The following is a 23,420-nucleotide window of genomic DNA, read 5'->3' as shown; positions in this document are numbered from 1 at the left end:
GGCGCGGGGGGCCTGTTGTTGTGATGAGCGCCGGCTCCACCCCCTCCTCGTGCACGGCCGCGCGGCCCCCCCCCCCCACCCCGCCCGCCCGGGCCCCGCCCACCCCGCCCTCACGCCTTTTGTCCACTCCCTGCGCCGCGCCCCGCCCCCCGCCCGCTCTCGCCTCCCCATTCGCCCTCCCGCCCCGAGCCCCGCCCCCCCCGCGCGGAACCCCGCCCCGCCCCTCCCGGGTCCGTCCGTCCGTTCCCCCCCGCCCCCCCCCCCCCCCCCCCCTCCGCCCCGGGCCCATCTGTTCCCGGCGGCGCGGCGGTTGCACTGCAGGGCGCGGGCGGCGGAGGAGGATGGGCCCGCGCAGCGGCGGCCGCCCGCGGCAGGGGCAGCAGCAGCAGCAGCAGCAGCAGCAGCAGCAGCAGCAGCAGCAGCAGCAGCAGCGCCCCCGCCGGCCCTAGCGCCCCCGCGCCGGCGCCGAGCCGCCCCATGCGCGGGCGGCAGCGAGGGGGCAGCGCGGGGCCGCCGGGGGGCGGCCGCTGAGCGGCGTGGCGCCGGGGGGCGGGCGGAGCCGGAGCGCCGAGCGGCGGCGGCACGCAGCAGCCCGCGGAGTGAGGCGGCGAGCGGGCGGGCGGGCGGCCGGCCGGCGGTCCGCGGGAGATGTGCCCGGAGGAGGACGGCGGCTGCGGCGGCGGCGGCGGCGGCGGCGGCGTGGCCGGCACCGGCGGCCCCGAGGCGGCGGTGGCGCTGGACGAGCTCCGCTCCTGGTGGGAAGTCCCGGCCATCGCGCACTTCTGCTCCCTCTTCCGCACCGCCTTCCGCCTGCCCGACTTCGAGATCGAGGTGAGAGCCCCCCGCGGACCGCCGTCCCCCGCCCGGTGCGCGCCCCGCCGGACAGCCCGCCGGCCGTTGTCGTGCCGCGGCGCCGGTCCCCCCGGCCGTGCTCCCGCTGCTCCGGCGGCTCCCGCACGCCGCTGCCCGCGCCCCGGCGGGCGGCGGGGCGGGGGGCGCTCCCCCACCCCCGGCGCGCCGCCGGATCCCGGCGCGATGCGGCGCGGGGTCTCCCCTCCGCTCGCGGCGGACGCAACAACTTCCCCGTCCCTCCCGGCCGCGCTCGCAAACTTTCGGCGCGCCCGTCCCGGGGCGCCGGTGGGCGGCGGCGGGCAGGACCCCCGGCTCCGGACCCGGCTCCGGACCCGGACCCGGACCCGGCGGGGCGCACGGCGGGGGCAGCCGCGGGCGGAGCGGAGCGGGGCCGGCCGCCGGCGGGCCGCATTGTTCCGCGGGCCGGTGTCCGCACACAAAGGTGGCGGGGGGGGACGGACTCGGCACGGAGCCGGCGGTGGGTCCCCCGTACCCAAAATGGTGGCGGCGAGAGGCGGGCCCGGCCCGGTAACCCCCCCCCCCCCCCGACCACCTCCCCCGGGGGTACCCGCGGCTGTTGTTGGGGGGTGTCCCCGGCCCGCTCAGCCTGCGCCCAAGTTGGTCCCTTTTGTTGGAGGGGGTGGAGAGGAAGGAGGTCCCCACCTGGCCGGTGCCCGTGGGGGGGGCGCGGGGGTGGCGCGGAGGGTCGCCGCCGAGGCGGGCGGCGGGAGGTGCAGCCTTTCTCCCGCATCCCAGCGAGCCCCGGCGAGGCCGGGCTGCTCCGCGGGGCACCGCGCCGCTCATTGTGCGGCTCCGCGGAGCCTCCGGGGGAGCGACGGTGCCTTCACCACCGCCGCTGCACCCCGCGTAGGGAAAACTCCCGGCTTCCGAACCTTTCCACCCGTTTTCCTCTGTAACTTTCTTGTGCGGTTTTGTTGTTTCGCCCGTGCTGGGTTTTTTTTTCGATTTCTTTATTTTAATTCTTATTTTCGTGTGCGTGGCTAACGCTCCGTAAATATTTTGTGCTCGGGCTACAAATGTTACAAACAAAGTGTGTCCTGGTAGGAAATCTTTTGTGCTTGCTGTGAAAAGCTATTCTTGCCAGCGCGTTGGCAATAAACCGGGTGAATAACGTGGTGGCGTGTGTTTTTTAAAGACAGTAATTGCCCCGTGAATGCGAATTCCAAAGATGCTTAAAAGTTCAATGGGATGCGCGAAGCCCTAAAGAGCAAAACTCCTCGAGCAGGATGTGAATTTCTGAAGAGGGGGAATCCCTTATGCGGTGCGAAATCTTGAAAGGGGATAAGGTCTCTCAATGATGCAACTTCTTGCGAAAGGGAACTCCCCTCCCCCTCCTATTGATGCCAAACCATTAAAGGGGGAGGCTCTGCGGGCCCAGCAGCGCAAAGTCTTGAAGGAACCTGAATTTACAATGATAAAAGGGCCAAGGCACTAGCCTTTCACCTTTGGAGGCAATTAGCATCTGGCTTGCTTCACAAATGAAGTAAATGTGGGCTCCCCTTTGGTTCCCGGAGCACGCTTAGGGTGGGGGAGTTAACATCACTTGGAACAAATTAACTTGCTTTTTTGGGGGGTTGCCCGGGACGAGGAGCGTGTGTGGGTTGGTGCTGGGGGTGTTGCAGAGCGGAAGCAGCCCACCGAAAACGTCGCCAAAAAAGTCTGCGCCCATGGATGGCCTGCAGCGTTCAGCAGAAATGGGTTTTAAAGGACGGTGTTTGTCCGAGGGACGGTGGAAATCGAGGTTAAAATCGGGATGCTGCAAGAGGACGAATGCGGCTGTCAACTCGGTGTCTTCAGGCACGCGGAGTAAACCTCCTTCCCCGGCACGGCGTGAGCAGCCCCGCACAGGCGGCTTTAAAACTTGCTGTTCCTTGAAGCTCACCATCTTGTTACCCCTTGCCTGGCATAGTTGTTCCAGTCTCGTTACTGGTTTCAGGAATATCCAGGAACGGGGCTTTGCACAAAGAGCTTGCCAAAACAGTTCATGGTGTGAAACCGATGGCCAGCGATGGGACTTACCCTTTTTTTCTAAGAGTACTGCTCTGTGTGGTTTTTGGTTTGTACTTTATTCGGCTGCATAAAGAATGCTCTCCCCTTGGTTTTGGACCTGGGAATGCCAGGGCCCGTTCTGGCTGTCTCACTGCTGCCTCGGAGATGGGCTTTGAGTTTCAGGGGCGTCCGATTGAAACAGAGGTGGCTGTCCTTCTAAGGGTTTGGTGAAATGCTAGGACTTGAGGCAAATAGGGGGAAATAAAACCCGAGCCAGCCATCAAAAATTGAAACTGTGTTCATGTGCAAATGACATTTTCTTGCTTTAGCTTTGGTTTTTGTGGGGAGGTGTGCTTGTGGCCAAATGCGAGCAGTTTGAGAAGTTACTGCCCTTTCCCTCAAGTTACTGCCCCTCATGGGTAACCCAGGGGTGAGTGCCGCGGTCCATTTGGATGCAAAGTAAAACAGGTGGTTTGAGTGAACCTGTTTTCATGTGTGTGGAAGCAGAAATGGAGATCTTGGGCTCAGAGAGTTTCAGATGGGAGGATGGTCAAGCTCAAACTCCTTGAGCTTCACAGCAAATGCGTGTCCGACTCTGCCCAGTATCTCTAAGGGCCTTGCTCTGGACGCAGTCGGCTCTTCTTGGAGGATGTTCTCTTCTTCCTAGGAGGGCAAAGCTCATCTCAAGTTAAATCCTGGTTGGTGGCTTTTTTTTTTCTTTTTCCGATAGTAGTCTATCTCTAGCAGGGAGTTTGGTACTAAACTGTTACAACATTGTTACAAAAAGCAAAAGTTTTAAACAAACCTTGATTCTGCTTGTAACAAATATCCCCTACTCTCTCTCTCGCTCTCTCCCTCCCCCTGATTTTAGCAGGCGGTGAGCTTAAGGGTTCACTGCTACGGTCTCTGCAGTCCCCAAACCAGGCAAAACCTGATCTTCCAATATGGTTTTGGTGGTGGTGTTGGGGTGTTTTGGTTTTGGTTTTTTTTGAAAAGCTGTAGTTATCTTTTGTTCCCCCCGGATTTTTTTTTTTTTCTTCTGGTGGGTCTGCCCATAGCTAGCGGGAAGGCTCTGTAATGATAGGCCATCTGGACCCATCCCTCCTGTGCTGAGCAGATTTGCTGATGGTATTTGAGAAGTTTGGGGGCTTTAGTACAGGGAGGCAGCATGGAGGGAGCTCTTTTTTTTTTTTTTTTTTTTTTCTTCTTTTTAAGTGCAAACCTTTCACCCTCTACTTATTGGCCCAAAAGAAAGTGAAGCTTCCAGATGCGGGGCTGCCATCAGCAGCTGGATGTCAGAAACCTGGGAAGCAGATGTTTTGTTTTTCTTTTTGCTGGACCAGTGCGTAGCCCGAGACTATGGGGAAGGGGTGTCCAAAACTGAAAGAAAGAAGCGCATCCATCAGGCTGGGCCCTGGGCATTGTTCGGGGAGGGGGTGGGCGCAGCTGGCCCCCATGCTGGCTCTGGCAGATGCAGGCGCCTGACGAGGCACAGGGCTCCTCTTTTCAAATCTCCGCCGCAGCATCACCCGGCGATGGACTCAGGAGGGGTTCAGCTACTGCCAGCGGGTCAAAAGTTCAGTGGGCCAGGAGCGGGTGCTCCAGGACGCGTTCGGCTTCATGCCGTGTTTTTACGTGGATCTCTGAGGATGGCAGAGAGCAATTCTGCCTTCTGGGGTGTGTTGCATGTTTGGGTTTGGGGTTTTTTTTTTTCCCCCCTTCTCCCCTTTTAAATGGCTGCCTTGCTGGCCATCTGCTGTACAAAACTTTCATGCCACTTCAAAAGTGGGCTTTTAGTTCTGTTGGTCTGGTCGTTGTGGCTTCTTTCTCAGTGGTTTGTAAAATCTGCATCGAGTGAGTTTGTCCTTACCTACTCTAATAGTACTCCAGTGGGAGAAGGTCTGGCTGTACAGGGCACATCATTTTTTTTTTTTGGTAGGCATTGCCTTGATGGACAGAAAGGATGCTTTCCACATTCAAGTTAGTGCAGGCGATGATAGGGAGTGATTTGTTTCCCTCTTCAAGACCGGACTGTAATGTGGGACACCTCTTGTGACAAAGGGTCTCTTGGCCATGTGCCTTCCCCTCTGCAACTGAAATATCCTCCTGGCAGCTGTAGGGATTGTTTGCATCAAAAATATTAGGAGAATATTTAACGTTTTCAACTGTATTTCAGCACAACTTGAAAACACTGGACAGAAGCCAGCGTGGCGCGGCCACCCAGCTCTTTGGCATGTGCTCCCAGGAGCTGTGGACTAAAACATTTAGGAACTTCTGCCTGGGTAGGTCGAGGGGAGGTGACTTTCCAGAACGTGCTTGAAAATAGTCAAAACATTGTTGTTAACTTAGTTTATTTGGAAAAGGGGGAAAAGCCACATTACACAGGGAAAACATAAATCTTTTCCTGTGGTTTTTAAAAGCGCCTTTGGGCAAATTGCCTCTGCTGTTAACTTCACTACAGCTTTAAGATGCTTTTCCTTGCCTCTTGTTCCTTCCTAGCACTTTGGGCTCTGGCTCTACCTTTAGGTACGTTCCTCCCACCCACAGACAGGGCACTGCTGCTCTCGCCCACCTTTTTCCTCCTGTAGTGCGGTATCTGTCGCGTCGGTTCTTGAACAGGCTCTTTCTGTCAGGAATATTATGTGGCTGTTACAAACCAGCAGCTGCTACTGCTCCCGTGGGTCCCCCAGGAGGAGGAAGAGTGTGGAGAGAGGGAGAGCTGTGCTGTGGCTGTCTGAAGGAGAGAGTAAAGAACAGGGGGTTGTTCTATCTGTGCAAACCAGGTAGATCTTTAAAAGCAAAGATATTTTTTTAATATGTTAAACTCCAGGAGTGTTATAATTTTAATACTTTGGAAAATTTCCTGGTGAGGACAGGATAGCCAAATATGCTTTGAACCTCCACTGTCCTGTCATGTCAGGTCCTGCTAAAATTTCTCTGTGGAGCCCATTGCTCTGTGCCCTCCCCGTGGGTCCCTTGTGATCTGTGACCCCAAAATGGCACAACCCTCCTGTTCTGACAGTGGTTTGTATGGACTTAATTGCACAGGCAGTGTGGCACAGTACCTGAGTGCTAAGCCTTCACCCCTCTATAGCTATTCTGGTCTGGTACTGCATTATTATTTGTATTACAGTAACATACGTATACAGCATCTACTGATGCCTTGTCATGTGGTATGATAGCTGATGTCCAGGTAGCTTCTGATCAGTAGAATTTAGAATCTAATTAAGATCAATGCGACAAGTAAGTGCAGCAAGCTGACCAAAATGTCAGTAAATCCATGTAGGTCAGCTCTGCTCATAGAAGGTAAGTCTGAGCTAGTTTAAACACCTTTTCAGTAGAACAGTTCAGGCGTTAGGATGTCTGTGCCTCTTGCCATTTGCCCATTGGTGATAGGCAACGTTAAAGTGGAAGGGAATGAGCACTGACTGTCCGAAACAAGAATGAACAACAGATCTGCTCACTAAAACTTCAATCTTGTGCAAAGTGCCTGGCTGTAGAAAAAGCGAATTGTCTGAGGAAAGGTGGAGTAATTGGCAGTGCAGGGAGAGGCGCTGTATGGTGAGAAGACAGGGTTGGAAAATATGATAGATTTCAAACATACTGAAAAGAAAAAGTGTCAGCCCCATTGTGCAGAGACCCATTTATGGACCGGTGTATGAATTCAGGTTATATACCGCAGTCACTCCACGGTGGCTCTGCTTGCCCCGGGCAGCATTGGCTTCATTGGAGCAGAGGGTGCAGGCTGTGTATTTGTTTTTTGAAAATCAAGTTTAAAAAACAAGAATGCAATGGAGGGTTAGTACTGGTTTTATTGTTCTTTCTACCTGTTCCGTCCACTGTTTGGTTTTGGTGCTTCGGCAGTGCCCCATCCCTCTCCCTGTGTCTGTTCCAGCAGCAGTTCTTACTTTGCTGGTCTTCACTTTTGCTGCCTTAGTTATTCTGTTCATAATAGAATCATTAACACTCTACGTGTCAGTATTGGGCTCTAGAGTTCATTGAGATTAATGGAGGGGGAGGCAGAGAGATACTTCTCGGAGCTGTTGTTTCAAGTGGTCTGCAAATTGGAAAGCATTATATCAGTTTCCATTTCAAATGCAAGTCACATCTCTCCCAACTGTAGATCTTAAACTTTTTAACAAGTGTTTACATTTTATATAATGAGACGCTAGTGTAATTGGATACAAAAAGAAGGAATAGGTAGTTCAGGAGGCTGATATGTGAGTTAAAACATTATCTTAAGCCTATGAAAAGAAACAAGAAGTGACTGCACACAGCCAAAGGGTGTCTGCACAATGGATGAGGAAGGTTATTTTGACAGCAACATTTTGAATGGATCTGAGTTAGATGACAGGGGATTTGGGGAATGACTGTAGCAGTCGAAGGCAAAAGAGAGAGGAACGCGATAAGAATTTCGGAGTTTTGGATGGAGTACATTGAAGTTGATATTACAGATTTTCTGTAGTTGTTGGAAGCAATTGCTTCTTCTGCTCGTGCAGCTGACTCTGAAAATCATGTCTGGTGTTAGCTGACGTTTTTGTGTACCCGCAAGTTTAATGCTTTAAGCTGAACTTGTCTAAAAACCAATTTAAGATAATCTGGTGCAAGTCTTTCCCTGCAAGGCGGGGGAAGATGGTCTGTGTAGTAGCTTGAATACGACTTTGCAGTTTGCTTTGGTTGCAAAGACTCGACTACCACAAACCTGTACCAATTCAGTGCAGCTGATGTAAACCTCTGCCTAGCACATCTAAATCAGTCCTCAAGTTTGTTCCTTTTGGAATTTGCTCTAGCCAAACCAGCTAAAAGTAACACCGTTAAAGTGTTGCAGCTTTATATGTAGACCTGCTTAACTGCGGTCTTTCTCTCCCGGCGAATAATGCCGGCATAGCTGTGCCATTCTGCCCCTGGCATCTGTTAAGTGCCTGCATGAAGGGTGAAGAATTAACTTTTGTAATGGCAATGGATGCTTTCATAGACTTCTTTCAGGCAAAAATCTCCTCAAGAAAAGGGCTATAGGCAGAAATGACAACAGCCAGGGAGTTAAAAGTTCCCAAATTAAAAGTTTATAGTGTAAACCTTATTGTAGGTAGGTATGAAAATTATTTCCCCCCCCCCCCCTCCCTCGTTACCAGAAGCAACAGCATCTGCTGTGGTGGTGGGAACAATGCAGCCTAGTGATTCCTCCTTCCTTACAGTAGAGAATCCTGTTAAACACACAAGGCTGTGCCTCAGAGTGTATCCTTTCAGCAGGCTTGTTCCTTTTAATGGGTGCCCATTCCTGGGGTCTCCATTGTTTCACCAACAATAGCACTAGGGGCAGCTGATTTGGTTGACAGAAAATGTGTTAATTTAACAGATCTATTCCCTTTAGCCACTCTCCTTCCTATTGTGCCCCAGTTCTCCCCCAGTTCCTGGGGAGGAGGGCCCCGAGAGCAGGGTCTGTTAGGTGGAGGGCTCCTGCAATTAGGAGGGGTTTGTGGCCTTTTGTGTGAGGCACAGAAAACAGCTGATGGGGAAAAGTGGTCCTAGTGTGGTTTGCTTACTGCCAGAACACATGTTTTTTCTGCTTTTTGGGGGGATTTTAAGTCTGCTTTTACTGGGGACAGGGGAATAACTTGACGTTACGGGCTGCTGGCAGTCAAGGTCTTTGCTTTGCTCCGAGGTGCCTTTGCAGCCCACTGTGGCAACTCCTTTCAGAGCTGGCTCAACTTCTTGATGAACTCTTTATATCCTGTAAATGCCTAGCTAAAACTCCAGCTTTCCACTGAAAAAACCAAAGCTGCTGCTATCATCCAGGGTAGAGCTGCTGAGGCCTGGCCGGAGAAGGCAGTGTGTAAAGTTAATACAAAATGATTTGAAACGTGAGGGGCGTAATGGTCCTCACGCCACCTCTGCCCTGGGCCAGGCCACCAGTTTAACGTAGTTTTGGGATTGATCTGATTTAAGCAGTGCAAGCTCTTCAGCCTAGATGAACTTACACTGCTTCAGCTCTTCCCTATATTAACGTAGCTTAGTTCAGCAACAGGGCAGTGGTGGGGGGGTCTTTGTTGGTTTTTACATCGGTGTGGTCGAGCTAGCGTGTTCAGCCTGGTGGGAAGGAGGGCACATGTGCTGCTGAGGGAGCAGTGAAACCTGAAGCTTTGGGTTTGGGGGCTGCCGGCTGCCAGAAGGAAGATCTTGCTCCCTTTCAAGCCCTCGCCCCGGCTACACTCCTGACTCTGCCGTCTCCCCTTCCCCGGCGCCAGCCCAGCTGCTCGCTGGGTCCTGGCCGGGCTTTTGGTGGGGTTGTAGTCGTGTGGTGGGAGCAGGACCTTGTGCTTTTGGTGGCCGCAAGCTGCTGGGTCAATCTGCTGTGACTCTTGAAACTCTAGCCTTCGTTTACTTCTGGTTGCTGGGGCTGGTGATGTAAAAGGAGCTCTGGAGGGTCTTTTTTCTCCTCGTTGGTAAAGCTGTTAATTCTCTGGCTCTTTCTCTCCAGCTAAGCCTGCCGTAAAGGGGCTGGAGCTTCGCATGGCCAAAGGGTTGGAAGGCAGAGCTAGTTTTCTTGTTTCTGGTGAGCCCTGTACACAGGTACTTGTGTGGCAGCAAAAATATTTATATATCCATAACACAAGGCAAAAAGGATTGTGGGTTGGTTTTTTTTCTTGCTTGGGTTTTTTGTTTGGTTTAGGAGGCAAAGGGTGAGAGTTCACTTAAAGAGTTTGACTCTTAATAGAGCTTGTCATTGTTGCTAATATAAAACAAATGATGAGCATGGGAGAGGAGTCAAGGCTCCCTCTTCTGGTGTGCTGGGAAGGTTCAAATGCTGAAAAATAAGTAAGGGGGGGGGGGGGGGGGGGGGACACACGACCCAGCAAGCAAGACCCCTTCTGTGCTTTCCTGTGGTACTTTAAGACCTGACTCAGTCCTCACCCTTACTGGCCCAGCATGTAAACTTCTTCATGACCCCTGAGTAAGTAACATTAAGGGTTCTCTGTAAAAGTGAAATGCATTTTCAAATGCAAACTACATTGTACTTGCAAGTAAAAGTGAACCCTGGTTTCAGAGGGGTTTCCAGTCTAAACATGGAAGATGGCAGCCCTTCAAGTCCCTGTGTCTGACATTTCTCAGTGCTTCTCTTTACTTCTCTTTTCAGCATCCTCCTCTCACAAAGATCATGTCTTGTCGCATGCAGCTCCCAGGCCACATGAGTGCATTGGCATGTAAACATGTTTGGGATGATTGCAGGGGCCAAGTGTGGTGAGCACACTCTATAGAAACTGGGTTTCCAAGACTCCAGCACTCCTGTTGCTTTTAGTTGAGTCAGCCAAGAATTCAAAACTTATTAATGGGTGATTGATGGAGAAATGTGCACAAGGAATAAAACTTTGTTGGGATTTCTAGATGAGTTTTCTAAAAATCCTTGTATAAAGTGCAGTTGTGAGTACCTTTGAAATTAATAGGATTTCAGGGCATTAGAGAAGTGACTTTTTTTCTCTTTCCTATTTTTGTATTCTTCACTGGAGAGTTTGACATCACGTGGCCATTTTCCCTGTGGTGTTAGTGTGGACTTATGAGCAGTGTCTGGTGGAACCAGAGGACATCAATTCTCAAGCTGCCTTCCCACGGCAGCTCCTGCCACCCGTCACGGCTGGCAGTAAAACTGCTCACCCGGATTAAAAACTGCAACACTTTTTTCTTTAAGTGAGCTACATCTAGCCAGGAGTGGTCCCCCCAGCTGGCTCCCCCCACAGCCCCACAGCAGGGTTGTACCAGCATGACTGAAGCAGTGGCATGGTAATGGAAACGGGCAGTGGGGAGGGGAAGGGCTTTTTATAGCTGACACTTCTGCTGGAAGAAACGCTTATTGCACTGCAGCCTTGGGTAGCAGGTGGAGTGAGACTGCACAGGTAACAAGAGGTCATGCAGCAAGGGGGGCACCTGGGGAAGAATCCTTATCAGCCTCTGTAGAAGGGGTTTGGGGGTTGTTTTTTGGTACTCTATCAAGGCTTGCTATATTTCTTTTTTCTTTAAGTTAACATTCTGGTTAGAAAAAGTTTAAATTGAAGTTGATGGTGATCCTTTAAATTGTTCCTTCCAAAGTCGGACCCAAACATGCGGTCGAAATCGGTTAAACTTCACTGACAGACTTGCACAGAAACAAAATAGTGCAAAATTTTATTATCTTTCTTAGAAATTCAGGCTTTTCTCTTTTTAAAAAAATCAAACCATTTCCCCCCAGAAAAGTTTCCCTTAGGCTTTGGTCACCCAGAAATGCAGGTATCTATCCATCAGGATTTGCTTGCCTGTGCTGAAGAGGCCAGAGCAGCTTGCCTTGTCAGGCAGGGCAGCCGCATAGAATAAACAGGGAATAGCAGTCTCGATTTCCTTTCTTTCAGCCTGATACAAGGTGCCGAGGCACAGAAGACTATTTTGCCCTTAAGATAATTGTGTGTTGGAGAGGATCAAAGGGCTTGAGGGGTTTTTTTTGGTTGAAAGGGGATTTTCTCCATGGACAGCTGCAGTAGTGCATTAGTAGTGCAATGGATTATCTTTCCATGATCTGTAGGATCTCAACCAGCTATCGAGGGGCCCCGCTGAAGGCTGCTGCTTGGGGGAGGCAGAGTGAAAGTCTCCTGTAACAGGGAGACCTGTAATGCCTGGGAGCTCGGACCACTTGACTCCCTCTGCCCCAGCAGGGTGGGTGGTGCTGGATATTCTTAGACTGCAGATAGTGCCGCGGAGCATGGGGAAAGGGAGCCCAGCTCTCGGTTATGATTAACTGCAGCTGATGCCCTGCATCCACCCTGCTCTCCGATGGAAGTGCTTATTAAGGAATGTGAGAAGGGAGCCGATTCCAGCTGCTGCGGCGTCCCATAAAGGGCAATGTGTAATTTGGGAGGGTGTTACGAGTCCCTTGGCGGAACAAACTACTCACTGTAGTAAGTGTCTGACCTGCCAAACGCCCGGACTTTCTCATTTTGGGAAGTTTTGGATGATGGCTGATCCACAAATAGCTGTGGCGTTGAGAGGGAGTCCCTCCACATGCATGGACCGGTATCTGTATCCTTGCTCTGAGTTTCTCGTCGGGGGCGGGGAGGTGGTGCATGTGGCCTGACTGTGGCAAGGGTGGCAAGAGGGGATGGGACAGGGCTTGGTGCTATCAGAGGTGGAGATCAGGTCATGCTGTGCCTCCCTGACCTGGTTTCAGGGCCGGGGGATGAGGGGTCTGGAATGTGCAGGGCGTCGGAGCTGTCAAGGAATGCGGGTCCCCAGGTGGCCGCTTCCATCCCTTGCGCTTAAGTCAGGCTCGAATTGCATCTGTGTGCTGGTTAATAAGTGTTGGGGCAGCTCTGCCATGGCAGGTTCTCCTGTGTGCACTTCCTGAGGCAGTGGGATGCCAGAAGTATGGGGGTGACAATAGTATCTTGGTAGGCAATAAATTCACCACCTCAGCATTTTTAGAATTTTTTGCTACCTTCAGTGGCACAAGTTTTATCACTTTGCGGGGGGGCGGGCAGTGACTAGTGAAGCACAAGCTGGGATGAACCCAGCTTTGGATTTCAGGGCTGAGATTTTTTTCAGGACAGGCAGTTAGAAAGACTTCTCTTTTTTTGTAAGCAGGACTGGTTTCAGAATTAAAGGATGAACATGGACCGCCATATGATGTTGTGTTGTTTTTCCTTGGAGGAGTGACTGCAATTTATAATCATTGCCTAGTCCGTAGCCAGTTGGCAGGAAGGCTGCTGTGAAGGGATTGATTATTAGTGGATGCTTCATTGTGCTGTCCAAGCCTGAATTTCTTGATCTAACCGGTTTCCTTCATTTGGAATGGCTGTAGTCAGCAGACAGAAGAGAGGGAGATATGTCTTCCCTCTCGGCAGTGCCGTTTCTTGTTCATGGGATATGCTCAGGAAAAAAAGGGTCAACAAAAAGTGTCAACACTTAAGCATTCTCATAGAAAGCCAGCTGGCTGGCTGGCCAGCTGGGGACTGCTCACAATTTTCTGCTTCCTCTTGGGATTCTCTCTGTATTTGTTTTCAGCGTGGTGTCTTAAAACTAGTGCTGTTTGGTGTGAGCATCCTGGAGGCTCTGCTCTTTTCCTGGGAAATGCACCAAGAGAACGGAAGCGTCACCGGGAAGGTGATCTAGCACTCAGAAATGGGAATGCCCGCCCTGCGGTGCAAAGGCACGCTGGCGGCTGCAGCAATTGGAGCCGAGTTAGCATTTAAACTGGCAGTAGAGGACGTACGGAAGTAGAGATGCAGCAGCACAGGCTTGAGCGTGGACAACAACATCTGTCGAGCTCCTCGGATAAACGCTGGGATGGTTCAGTCATGCTGAACCACATCCTGCTGCAGCTCCTCTGATAAACCTGGGCTAGCTAATTAAAAGTTAGCGTGTGCATGGCTAGGCAAAAAGCAGCCGTGCTGCTGTCGTGCAGTAAAGTAGCTGGCGCTGCTCTTTGGGAATGGGAGTTTCTGAGCAAGAGCGGTCGTGCGAGTAAGGGGTCGATGGAGGAGGTGGTGTGGCAGGCTTGGGCTGGGCTGCACGCCCTGGCTTGGCTGCCTCCCTGGGCTTAGGCTGAGCGGTAGCAGTTGCAAGAGGACAGCTGAACTCGTACTCAAAAAGCGGAGGGGTAGAAGACTCCATGCCAGATCTTGGAAGTACAATCCTAACCCTCTGCTTGTCGCCTCCTTTCCTCCCCCACTCCCGTAGCCCCTCTTTGGCTGTGTGGAAGTGTCCCAGTTCTTGCAGCTGTGTTAATTGTAATGGGTCATTTAGTCCTGAAATCCCTGTTTAAAAGGGGCAAGTCCTTGCCTCGTGTGACAGCTGCCGCCTTGCACTTTTCCCCAGGCTGGAAATAACTGCATATGACACAGCAGAGCATGGCGTGGGGGAGGGAGGAGGGTTTCTGGCTTCCTCTTAGTGCTATAATGGCTTTGCTGTGTGACTCCTCTCCCCTGTGGACCATAGCAGAGTCATGCCCCACATATTTAGCAGATCTTTCAGTTGGCAGTGCCTAGGCGATATGCTAACGGCCTGGTGCTCTCCTGGCTCTGGTGGACTGGAGTCCTCCTGGACATCCCGGAGCGTGAGAGAAGGGACGCGAGGCGGTGGTGGCGACACAGGACGCTTGCCTGGAGCATCAGGGAGCCTCTCTGGAACCAATGTGCCCGCCCATCTGGAAGGGGAAGCTGCGCTGTTCTGTGCAGAGGCAGAGACAACGAGAGGGAAGGCGGAAAGGCTTCCAGTCCCTGCTCCCATCCCCTCTCTCCAAAATCCAAAGCCTTGAGCCCATGGAAACCTGGCCAGCTTTTCCTTCTAGCTGAAGGGCCGTCTCCTGATTGGAATGACAGCTTTGAACTGGAAGACATTATTTCATTAGTGTGCTAATCAGATACAGAGATTACCTGATTGGCTACTTAATAATTAAATGAAGTTGCCTGTAATTCTTTGAGCACACAGAGAACTAATTAAATTAACCCTTCACTGCCCTGTGTGCCTGGGGTGCACTTGTGTGAAATGGAGAGGGCAGCTTCCCCAATGTGGGGACTGTGAGCAGAAGGGGGTGATGGTTGCAAAGTGGCCAGCACTGGACTGCCAAGGTGGTCCTTTCTTATCAAGGGCCTGGAGAGAAGATGACACGCTGTTATACCCTCCAGTTTAGTTGGTGTTTGGCCCAGCTGGTAGGTGATCATTATGTCTGGCAATGCTCTACCAACAAATCATGTCCTCAAATACCCTAGAGAATGCACTGGACTTATGGAAGTTGGCGCCCAGGCATGCGTTGTAAGCCAGACAATGGCTTTGTATCACCTAACGAAGAGCAAAGCATTATCAAAGAAAGATGCATTTCACAGTTCTTCAGGAGAAACAGTCAAGTGGAGATCAGAAGATGTTCTGATGTATCTTCGAAGCGTTCTTTTTCCCAGTCCCCGCTGGCACACAGTGCCAACCAAGCCAGTACATCTCCATGCATCTGACAGGGTTCCACTACGTAAACTTGTTGTGGACCACCAATTTCCTATTTCTCTCGACTGCTTCAGTGGCTGCTTGAGGAACTGCATTTTGCGCATGCTCACAGGAATACAAGTGTATTTCCTATAGTTTGAGGAGGACACAAAAGTCCTATCAGTGCCGTAACTTTCCTCTATTATAGATTTTTTTTAAAAAAATGAAAAGAGTAATAAGCAGGAAGTTTCCTTGTGTTTTCCAGCCTCGTGTTTTTGAGCCTTAATGCTGTGCCCAAGCTTTCAGCTTCTGTAATGCTAGAGGTGAGGTACAGAGTTTGAATTTTATGATGAAAGGCTAATTTTTCACCTGTGAGAATATTGTTATCATGCTGAAGACAATGTGATGAATTCATTGCTAGGGTGAAGAGTCAACATCTATAATTTTTTTTTTTTGTATCTTGTTTTTAGTACTGAGCAGTGGTTTGAGGCAACAGGAAAGCTACCTTATAATAATCCAGCTCTGTTCCCTTGCTGCTGCCACCATCTCCTTCTAGACTTTGCCCATACATGTTAAAATGAAACTGTCAAATTAAGCACATTTCACTGTCATCCAAGACTAAACTTGGCAGAGAAGAGCCCTTGGACCTTCTGGCCTAAGTTAACCACGGCTGGCTTCCGCTACCCAAGGAATTGCTGCTCCTCTGTTTATGGCGTGCAGGGCGGCTTTCCCCTTACCCGTGGTCTGTGTTGCTGGATCTGTCCTCTTCTCCCATGAAGATTGGTGGTAGCAGCAGTGCTCTTGCAGTCAGCCAATCCTCAGCGGAGGGATAAATATCTGAGCCACTGCTTTGTCTTTAAAATCTGGCTTCCACATGACAGGCAGCCCAAAATGCCTGCGAAAACAGGTCAGGAGACAGAAGAAAACAGGGAGGATGGGAAACAAAAGGGCAGCTTTCAGGGTAATTAGACGGTTGCTGCGCTCCCTCCGGTAGGGAGCATTCGCTGGTGAGAAATGATCCTCCGTGTTGACTCTCTACAGATGTGGGTAGGCTGACAAGGTTTGAAAGAAGAGCAGAGTAAGCAGCGAGAAGGGCCAGCGAGCCTTGGGATTGCATGTCCCTGTTGATCCCTGGGGTTTAGCGCTTTTGCTTCCAAGGGGAGCCATCGGACCCGTTCCCCCCACCAGCTGACCCTCACGGTCCTTCCTGCGTACCCCACGCCATCCCGTGGCAGAGCCGGAGCTATGGTCCCCACCTCCGACTCCCGGCCGGGGTCTCTGGGAAGGTGCAGCCCCCATTTTGTGAGCGCAGGGGCAGGCATCGGTCTTAAAAGTGTGGGTTTGGGGGAGGTGGGGAACGTGCGTTCAGCGCATGCAGGGTCAAGCTTGAACCCAGCTGCAGGAGCCGGTTAGGTTTTAGTATTATTAATATTTGATGGCGTCCTGTTGTAAAAGGGCAATAAGTAAGGCCAGCAGGCCTGCGCCTGGCCTGTTGTTGCAGTAAAAAGCTGTTTTCTGAGGAGATTTCTGAAACAAAGGATATTCGAGTGTGTGGTGGAAGTGGCCATTTAAATGCATCTGACCATAAAGATGCTGCCTGCCAGCAATTTTGATATCGAGCTTGTGGGACCCGCTCCTGTGGGTAAAATCATGCTCGACAGGACAGAGCCTGAATGCCAGAGATTCAGTTTGGGGATGGAGTTCAGGGAGGCTTTTTACCTCTTGTGTCCTCCTCTTTGTTTTTGTTTATGGGTTTACAAAATCAGATTAGCATTTCAATGTTGGAGGCAAAGGCCCTTGGGCTGTGGTGGAAGGCAGCCTGGCTTAGCCGGTTTGGGATTACTGCTCCTTTCCCAGCAGCCGACCTTCCCCTGCCCTGGTGAGTGAGGAGCAAAGCCCGAGGCTTCTCCCTGTTGGGAATGCACCCGAGCTGCAGCTACCCCTCCAGCTGAATCTTAAGGTAGACAGGCAGTGTCACCGTGAAGGGTAATTAGCCTTCTTTTCAGGCAAGGAAATTTTTTTTGATTGCTTTAAATGGTAGCACAAGTCTGGGAAAAAAATACCAAAACAAAACAGCTGGGAATCCAGAAGCTGTTCACTTTTTCCAGTTGTAGCTGCTGATCTAATAGATGTTGTCTGTCCGCAAACTTGGCTTTGCTTTAATCCTGGGAATCTCACATCTACGGTCCTACTGCTTTAATAAAACAGTGTATTGAATAAAACAGAAGCCTTTGCCCCTTTCCTCTCCCTGTAAGGCATAATTGTGTATTCAGTCACAGCGGTGTAAATTTGGAGCAAGTCCAGTGGGTTCAAGTTGATGTACTCCAGATTTATGCTGTAATCGCAGAAAGCAGTGTCTCATCTGAAACCAAAGTTTTCTCTTTGGGATGTCCCTTGTTTGTTAACGAGAACTGACTGCTGCTCCGTGTGGTACCCAATCTGTACGCTGAATATGGAGCGCTATAGGAACAGTCTTAGATGCTCCTGTAATGCATGACTGTTGCATGTGGTTGAGCTTGCAAACTTACTTTTACAGAAGAAGCTTATAGAGGTAACTTAAGCACAAGAACTTATTTGTCTTTATTGCTTCTTTATTCCAAAGAAAATTTGCAGATTTTTTTTTTTTTAAAGTCTTACCCCAGTTTGATTAAATTGCTCATATGGCTTTTTCCCCCCTGTGCGAAGAAGGCACTGCATTCTTTGGTGAAAGGTCAGTCTAAAAAAAAACTTCTCCGCTTGTAGCTATTAACAAAAAGTGTTTTGAGCCTGAGTAAAAAATATTTCTCTACATTAGTTTCACCTCCTTGGCTGTCTCAAGTCCTAATTTTTTATTCTGATATAAAATTTTATAACTGCTAGTACTTTGTGCTGCCTCTCTTCTCATGCTAGGGCAGAGTGTACATCTTCATTCCTTGCTCCCCTCCATATTACTGTTTGTCTGCTGTCTGGGAGAGAAGTCATTCAGGATGCCAATATGTTAAGCTGTTGAGAGAATGGGGAGAGATGAGATGAAGGTATTGTTATGCTGGAAGGTGTTAATTGGTGCTATCAACCACTTGTTTGATTTCTAGACAATTACAGCAGTGCTTGAAGTTGTATCTGAGCCAAACAAATGGCTGGGACTCTGCAAGTTCCTGGTCTTCTCTTTTTTTGAGTGCTTATTTCCTCACTGCCACCCCAAAAAATTAGCAGGGCTGTACACACTTGAGCCAAGAGGCTGTGCCTGGATGTTGAGTAGTTTTCTGAGTGTACTGCACAAAAGTTATGACGTTGCGTGTGAGCCCTGGCCTAGCCTGGTGGCTTGGCAGTGGCAGGAGGAGGAGCAGGGGATGGGGAGGAGATGCTGAACTGCATGGGGATGTTCCTGGGTTCTGTAGGAGCAGAGGAACTAATGTGCTTGGGTGATGTTTTCTTCTCTGATGTTACCTGCTTAACAGACAGATGCTTGACATTATCTAGGGCAAAGCCCTCTTGTAGGACAAATACCCAGCTGCCAAATAGAACCTCTAATTTGTAGTCTGGGACTTCTGCCCAGAGAGAGGACAAGTGAGAGTCTCCATTCCTCCCGCTGTAGGAGGGGTGTATGAGATCTGGCCTGTGGCACCAGAAGAGTGGCCTTACTCCTCCGCAACCGAAGAGGAGGAATCCTCTCGTCATCTGCTCTTTCTTTCTATAGCTGGGAAGTAAGGAACCATCCTGCTTTCCCTGATTTATTTTTCTTTCTCCCAGATGCAATAAGAGGAGGGATGGGGAGTGGGACCTGCTGCATCTTGGAGTCAGGTTCATTTTAGCCTGAGTACATTAATGCTGCCTCCTTCCATCAAAAGGTCCAAGGTCTGTTGAACATTACTCAACCACACCTTTGTGTGGACCTCTTAGCATTCATATAGACACATGCATCCAGCCCCAAATGCTTGTTCATCACATTCTTTTGTGGAGTATTGCCATGCTGGTTTCCTACCGTGGTAGATTAACCCTGGCTGGACACCAGCTGCCCACCAAAGCCATTCTTTCACACACACACCCCCCGCCCCACCTCAGCTGGACAGGGGAGAGAAAAATATAACAAAGGGCTCATGGGTCGAGATAATGACAGGGAGAGATCACTCAACCAATTACCGTCGCGGGCAAAACAGACTCAACTTGGGGAAAATTAATTTATTGCCAATCAACCAGAGTAGGGTAATGAGAAATAAAACCAAATCTCAAAACACCTTCCCTCCAACCCCTCCCTTCTTCCTGGGCACAACTTCACTCCCAAATTCTCTACTTCCTCCCCAACAGTGGCGCAAGGGAATGGGGAATGGGGGTTGTGGTCAGTTCATCACACCTTGTCTCTGCTGCTCCTTCCTCCTCAGGGGCAGGACTCCTCACGTTCTTCCCCTGCTACAGCGTGGGGTCCCTCCCACAGGAGACAGTCCTCCACAAACTGCTCCAGTGCGGGTCCCTTCTATGGCGTGCAGTCCTTCAGGCACAGACTGCTCTGGTGTGAGTCCCCAGCAGGGGGTCACAGGTCCTGCCAGAAAACCTGCTCCAGCGCGGGCTTCCCACGGGGTCACAGCCTCCTTTGGGCACCCACCTGCTCTGGCATGGGATCCTTCCCAGGCTGCAGGTGGAGATCTGCTCCACCGTGGACCTCCCTGGGCTGCAGGGGGACAGCCTGCCTCACCAGGGTCTTCCCCACGGGCTGCAGGGGAATCTCTGCTCTGGCACCTGGAGCACCTCCTGCCCTCCTTCACTGACCTGGGGGTCTGCAGGGTTGTCTCTCTTGCTCTGGCTGCAGTTTCTGTGCCACAGCAACTTTTTTCCCTTCTTAAATCTGTTATCCCAGAAGCGCTACCAGCATCGCTGCTGGGCTCAGCCTTGGCCAGAGGTGGGTCCGTCTTGGAGCCGGCTGGCATTAGCTCTGTTGGACACAGGAGAAGCTTCCAGCAGCTTCTCACAGAAGCCACCCCTGTAACCCCCCCACTACCAAAACCTTGCCATACAAACCCAATACACCTACCCTGGGTGTAATGGCTTTGTTTGTTGCTTTTCCTGATCGTTTGTGGTGTGCACCTGGTTTTGTGCTATGTCGCACGTGGAGAACAGAGTGAAAGAAGGCATCTGAACAGAGAGAGGTGATACTAAATGGAGGCTGAGACCTTGAAGGAGTAAATGATCTGTGAAGACCATTATGAAAGGAAAGACAGTTAAGACTTGATTTCAAGAAAGACTGATAAGGAAACCCCAGTACAGAATCACAAAAGTATGTAGTCAGAAGGAACCGCCGGAAGTCTCTAGTCCAACCTCTTGCTTGGATTGAGGCTGTTGCCAACAGTAGGTCGGGTTAACCATGGTCTGAAGAATGCATAATGCTTTACTTGGTTCTTTTCCCTCTTCCCACCCCCCAAAAAAGAGAGCAGAATTGTCACAGGAGTTGTTTTAAGAGAACATTTAGCAAAGCATGGTCTAAAACTCTTTGCTGAAATTCAGCTTGGGTGGAAGGGGAGCTGGGAAGTAAGGGTGTTTAGTTCTGAGACAGGGATATACCTTTTGCTGGTGTTTTTTTGAAACTCCACTCAAACTGTGACTTGTAATAAGACAGGGTTGGAAACTGCCAGTTCTTTTGCTCATTCTGTAGGGAATAGTTTGCCTTTGAGGGATGGTTGTTGCCTGTGCACAGATAGCTTGCTTCAGGAGTCATTATGCAAGCACTCCAAATGGGACCTCTGGGTAAGAAACACACAAAACAGCAGCTGTTGCCTTCCCAGAAATGCCTTAGACCAGACAGGAAGATTTTATTATTATTATTATTATCATTGAGAACAGATAGCCCAAGAGTTCTGGCCTTTGGTTTTTTAAAACCTAGCTCGTTCCATCTACTTCTACGTGCCCGAAAAACGGGTGGCTATCTAGTCTCTGCATCCCTATCAGCACTTTCTCAGGTGTGCCAGCACAACTCTTTGTGGGCGCATGCTGAAATAGGTAAGGGAGCTGATCTGGCTGGTAGATTAAAAAAAACAACCAAACAAAACACTCAACTCTCCTTCCCACCAGTTATTTTTTGCCTGGATTAATTTTATGAACTGGCTCATAGAGTGGGCCCACAAACAGTTGAGCCGGGCATGCTGTGGTGAAGGAGTTGGAATAAGTGGTGGGGATGAGAAAAGGGGCAAGAATAATTTAGTGTTCAAAGTGGACTGTTATGTCAGACTGATCATACAGGGGTTTGTCACTGTCCATGGAAAGAAATTGATCTTTGAGAGATGAGAGAAGTCTATTTTAGATTGGAATGAATCACTCTGAAGGTGTTCTCTCTTTCTCTATGGATGATGGAGAGGAACTAAGTGCACCAGCTCAGACATGACATCAAACTTAAACCTCATTTTTTGACTCTGATATTTTAATAATGAAAATATCAGCATGCCTAATTAATGTTCATAATGCTTCACCTTCAGTGCTGTTGTAAATAAAAAATGTCACCAGCTAGAAGCAGAATCCCAAACTTCTTAACAGGGCAGGTGCGAGCAATAGCGATAGCCATGAATATCCAACTGCTAACCATAATGTAACTGGTTGAGGAGCTCAATATTAGCTCTGGGGAGAAAAAAACCACTTTTAACTGCTTGCCTTTGGGTAGGCTTCCCATAAAACAGGGCTGTTCCTGCATGCTTTTCAGTGTTTCTGTCCTGCAGCGAGGGCTTCGAAGAGCAATATTCTCTGCTTGCCTGCTAACGTAATTTGTACTTGAGCTCAAGTGGTAGCGGTGGTAGAGAAGGTGTCTGCTTCAAACCACTGCCGTGACATGATAGTGAGGGCTTTATTGTACGTTATTGTTTTCTGTGTTGAAACTGATGCTAAATGATTACAAATTCAATTACTTGACAGGAAACTATAGATTTACAGTTGTCTGTGCAACCTTTGATGCATCGCCTTGTACCTGCAGATGATGATTGTTTTTAATTACAGGGTCATATGCTTTTTCCAGGGGACAATGTCAGTGGTCACTTTGTAGGGTAAATGGTGCTGAGAGTATAAATCAAGGCTGTGCACTGAACGAAGCTGTTAGCTATGTGGTTCTCGCCTCATTTGCTGAAGAAGTTTGAAGGTGGGCAGGACATGAAAGATGGGAGCTGCTGTGAGAAAAGAAAGGCTGTCTTTTGGCTAAGTGAAGGTGTAGTGCCATGCCAGTCTAGCCAGTGGCAAGGCAGGTGTGAGGTCCTTGGCTCTCACTTCTTTTACTTTTGCTTCTAACCTAAGAGATTACAGCCTCTTTTCACCCATGAGTTCAGCTTTGTGGCATTATGCTTGAAACCTGGAAACAATCCGGGTTTCAGAAGCTAAGTTTTGGAGGTTTAGTTTTTAACTGAAATGAGTTTGGTTGTCTGGCTTACAATGAAGCCCTCAAATGAGTGGAAGAGGTGTAGGAATAGAGGAATAAAGATGGGTTTTGCCAACGGAAACATACTGATGTGGAGTTGCACGTTCAGTCTCAATACTCATCTCTGTTGCAGAGACTCAGACTGACTTATGACTCTGGGTGCGTCGCTTAAGGCCCGTTTCTCACAAGATACCTTCATTTACCCAGCTTCACGCTCTTGAGAGTGTATTCCCACCACATGTATTTGGTGGCAGGTCCGGGCACGTGCTCCTCCCTAGCTGTGGCAACACAACCGTTTTGAGCTATTGTGGGAGCTGGGAAAGAGCGTAGGTGAAGCCAAGGGAGACTGGCATGGGGTCCCAGATTGCATCATGGATAGGCCCCACAAGTTACTGTGTCAGCTGAAGCACAGAGGGCAAAGGCTCCTTCACCCCCCGATTGCACTGCAGAGCTCTGGCTTGGGGCCCTGGTTCCTTCCCCGTGCATCCATCCCCAGCCACTGCTCATCCAGATGATCCAGATAAGAGTGTGGGTTTTGCTCGGTGAATTATCCAGCTGAGGAACAGCTTTGGGTGCCAGCCAGTACAGAGCTAAACTGGGGAGATGTGTTCAAAATGGCAGAGTTGAGTTTATGCTCCATAGTGCTCCGTGGCATTTCTGGTTGAGCACTGAACCCCCCTGAAGCTATCTTAACTGTATTGCCAAACTTCAGCTTTAGGAAGCGCGGGGAGCTCGGTGCTGAAGTTGAAATTGGTAACGGTGCTGCAGGGAAGAGCCAGGCCCTGCCACACGTTCTCTGAGGTGCTTTGGTCAAGGCACCTTTCTCTCCCTTTCTTACCCTGCCTCTGCGGTGTATTGCTACCTACCCACCCTCTCGTAGTCCTGGGAAAAAAAGCAATTAAAACTCTGTTGTGTTTTGAATGCTGCCATGAAAACGCCAAGCATGGGGCTTGTGGGATTCTTTTGGGGGCTGGGGGGAACAATCTCAAATAGGGGTGCAGCCACTGGATGCTTAAATGGAGTGGTGAGTTTTGCTAGCATTGGTCATTTCCCCCCCCCCCCCCCCCCCCAATTTTTCATTTGTCAAACCAGATTAAAAATCATTAAATTGCAAATAGATTGAGAAAAGAATTAATGCTTATTGGATTGAGATGCTATGTGGAGGCCACCACGGAAGAAGGTCTGTGAAGCGATTAATAGCTTATTTGGTGGTCGGGCTTGGAAACGATGTAGCAAATTAGGCATAGGGATACATAAAGAG

At 50.2% G+C, this 23,420-nt stretch overlaps 1 protein-coding gene across 2 annotated transcripts in view; it reads left to right on the top strand.

Annotated features, from left to right (window-relative positions):
* Positions 1-629: 629 nt before the first annotated feature.
* LOC126047774 (cat eye syndrome critical region protein 2) overlaps positions 630-23,420 on the top strand; it is a 97,443-nt gene continuing 74,652 nt past the window's right edge. For both annotated transcript variants that reach the window (XM_049821863.1, XM_049821862.1), the window contains exon 1: positions 630-831. In XM_049821863.1, coding sequence (XP_049677820.1) covers positions 649-831 — 183 coding nt within the window. In that variant the 5' untranslated portion in view covers positions 630-648. The remainder of the gene's footprint in view (positions 832-23,420) is intronic.

This window comes from Accipiter gentilis, chromosome 18 (assembly GCF_929443795.1).
Source record: "Accipiter gentilis chromosome 18, bAccGen1.1, whole genome shotgun sequence".
NCBI classification, from domain to species: Eukaryota; Metazoa; Chordata; class Aves; order Accipitriformes; family Accipitridae; genus Astur; species Astur gentilis.
Note: the sequence above shows the minus strand (reverse complement) of the source record. Positions and strands in the feature narration are given on the sequence as shown.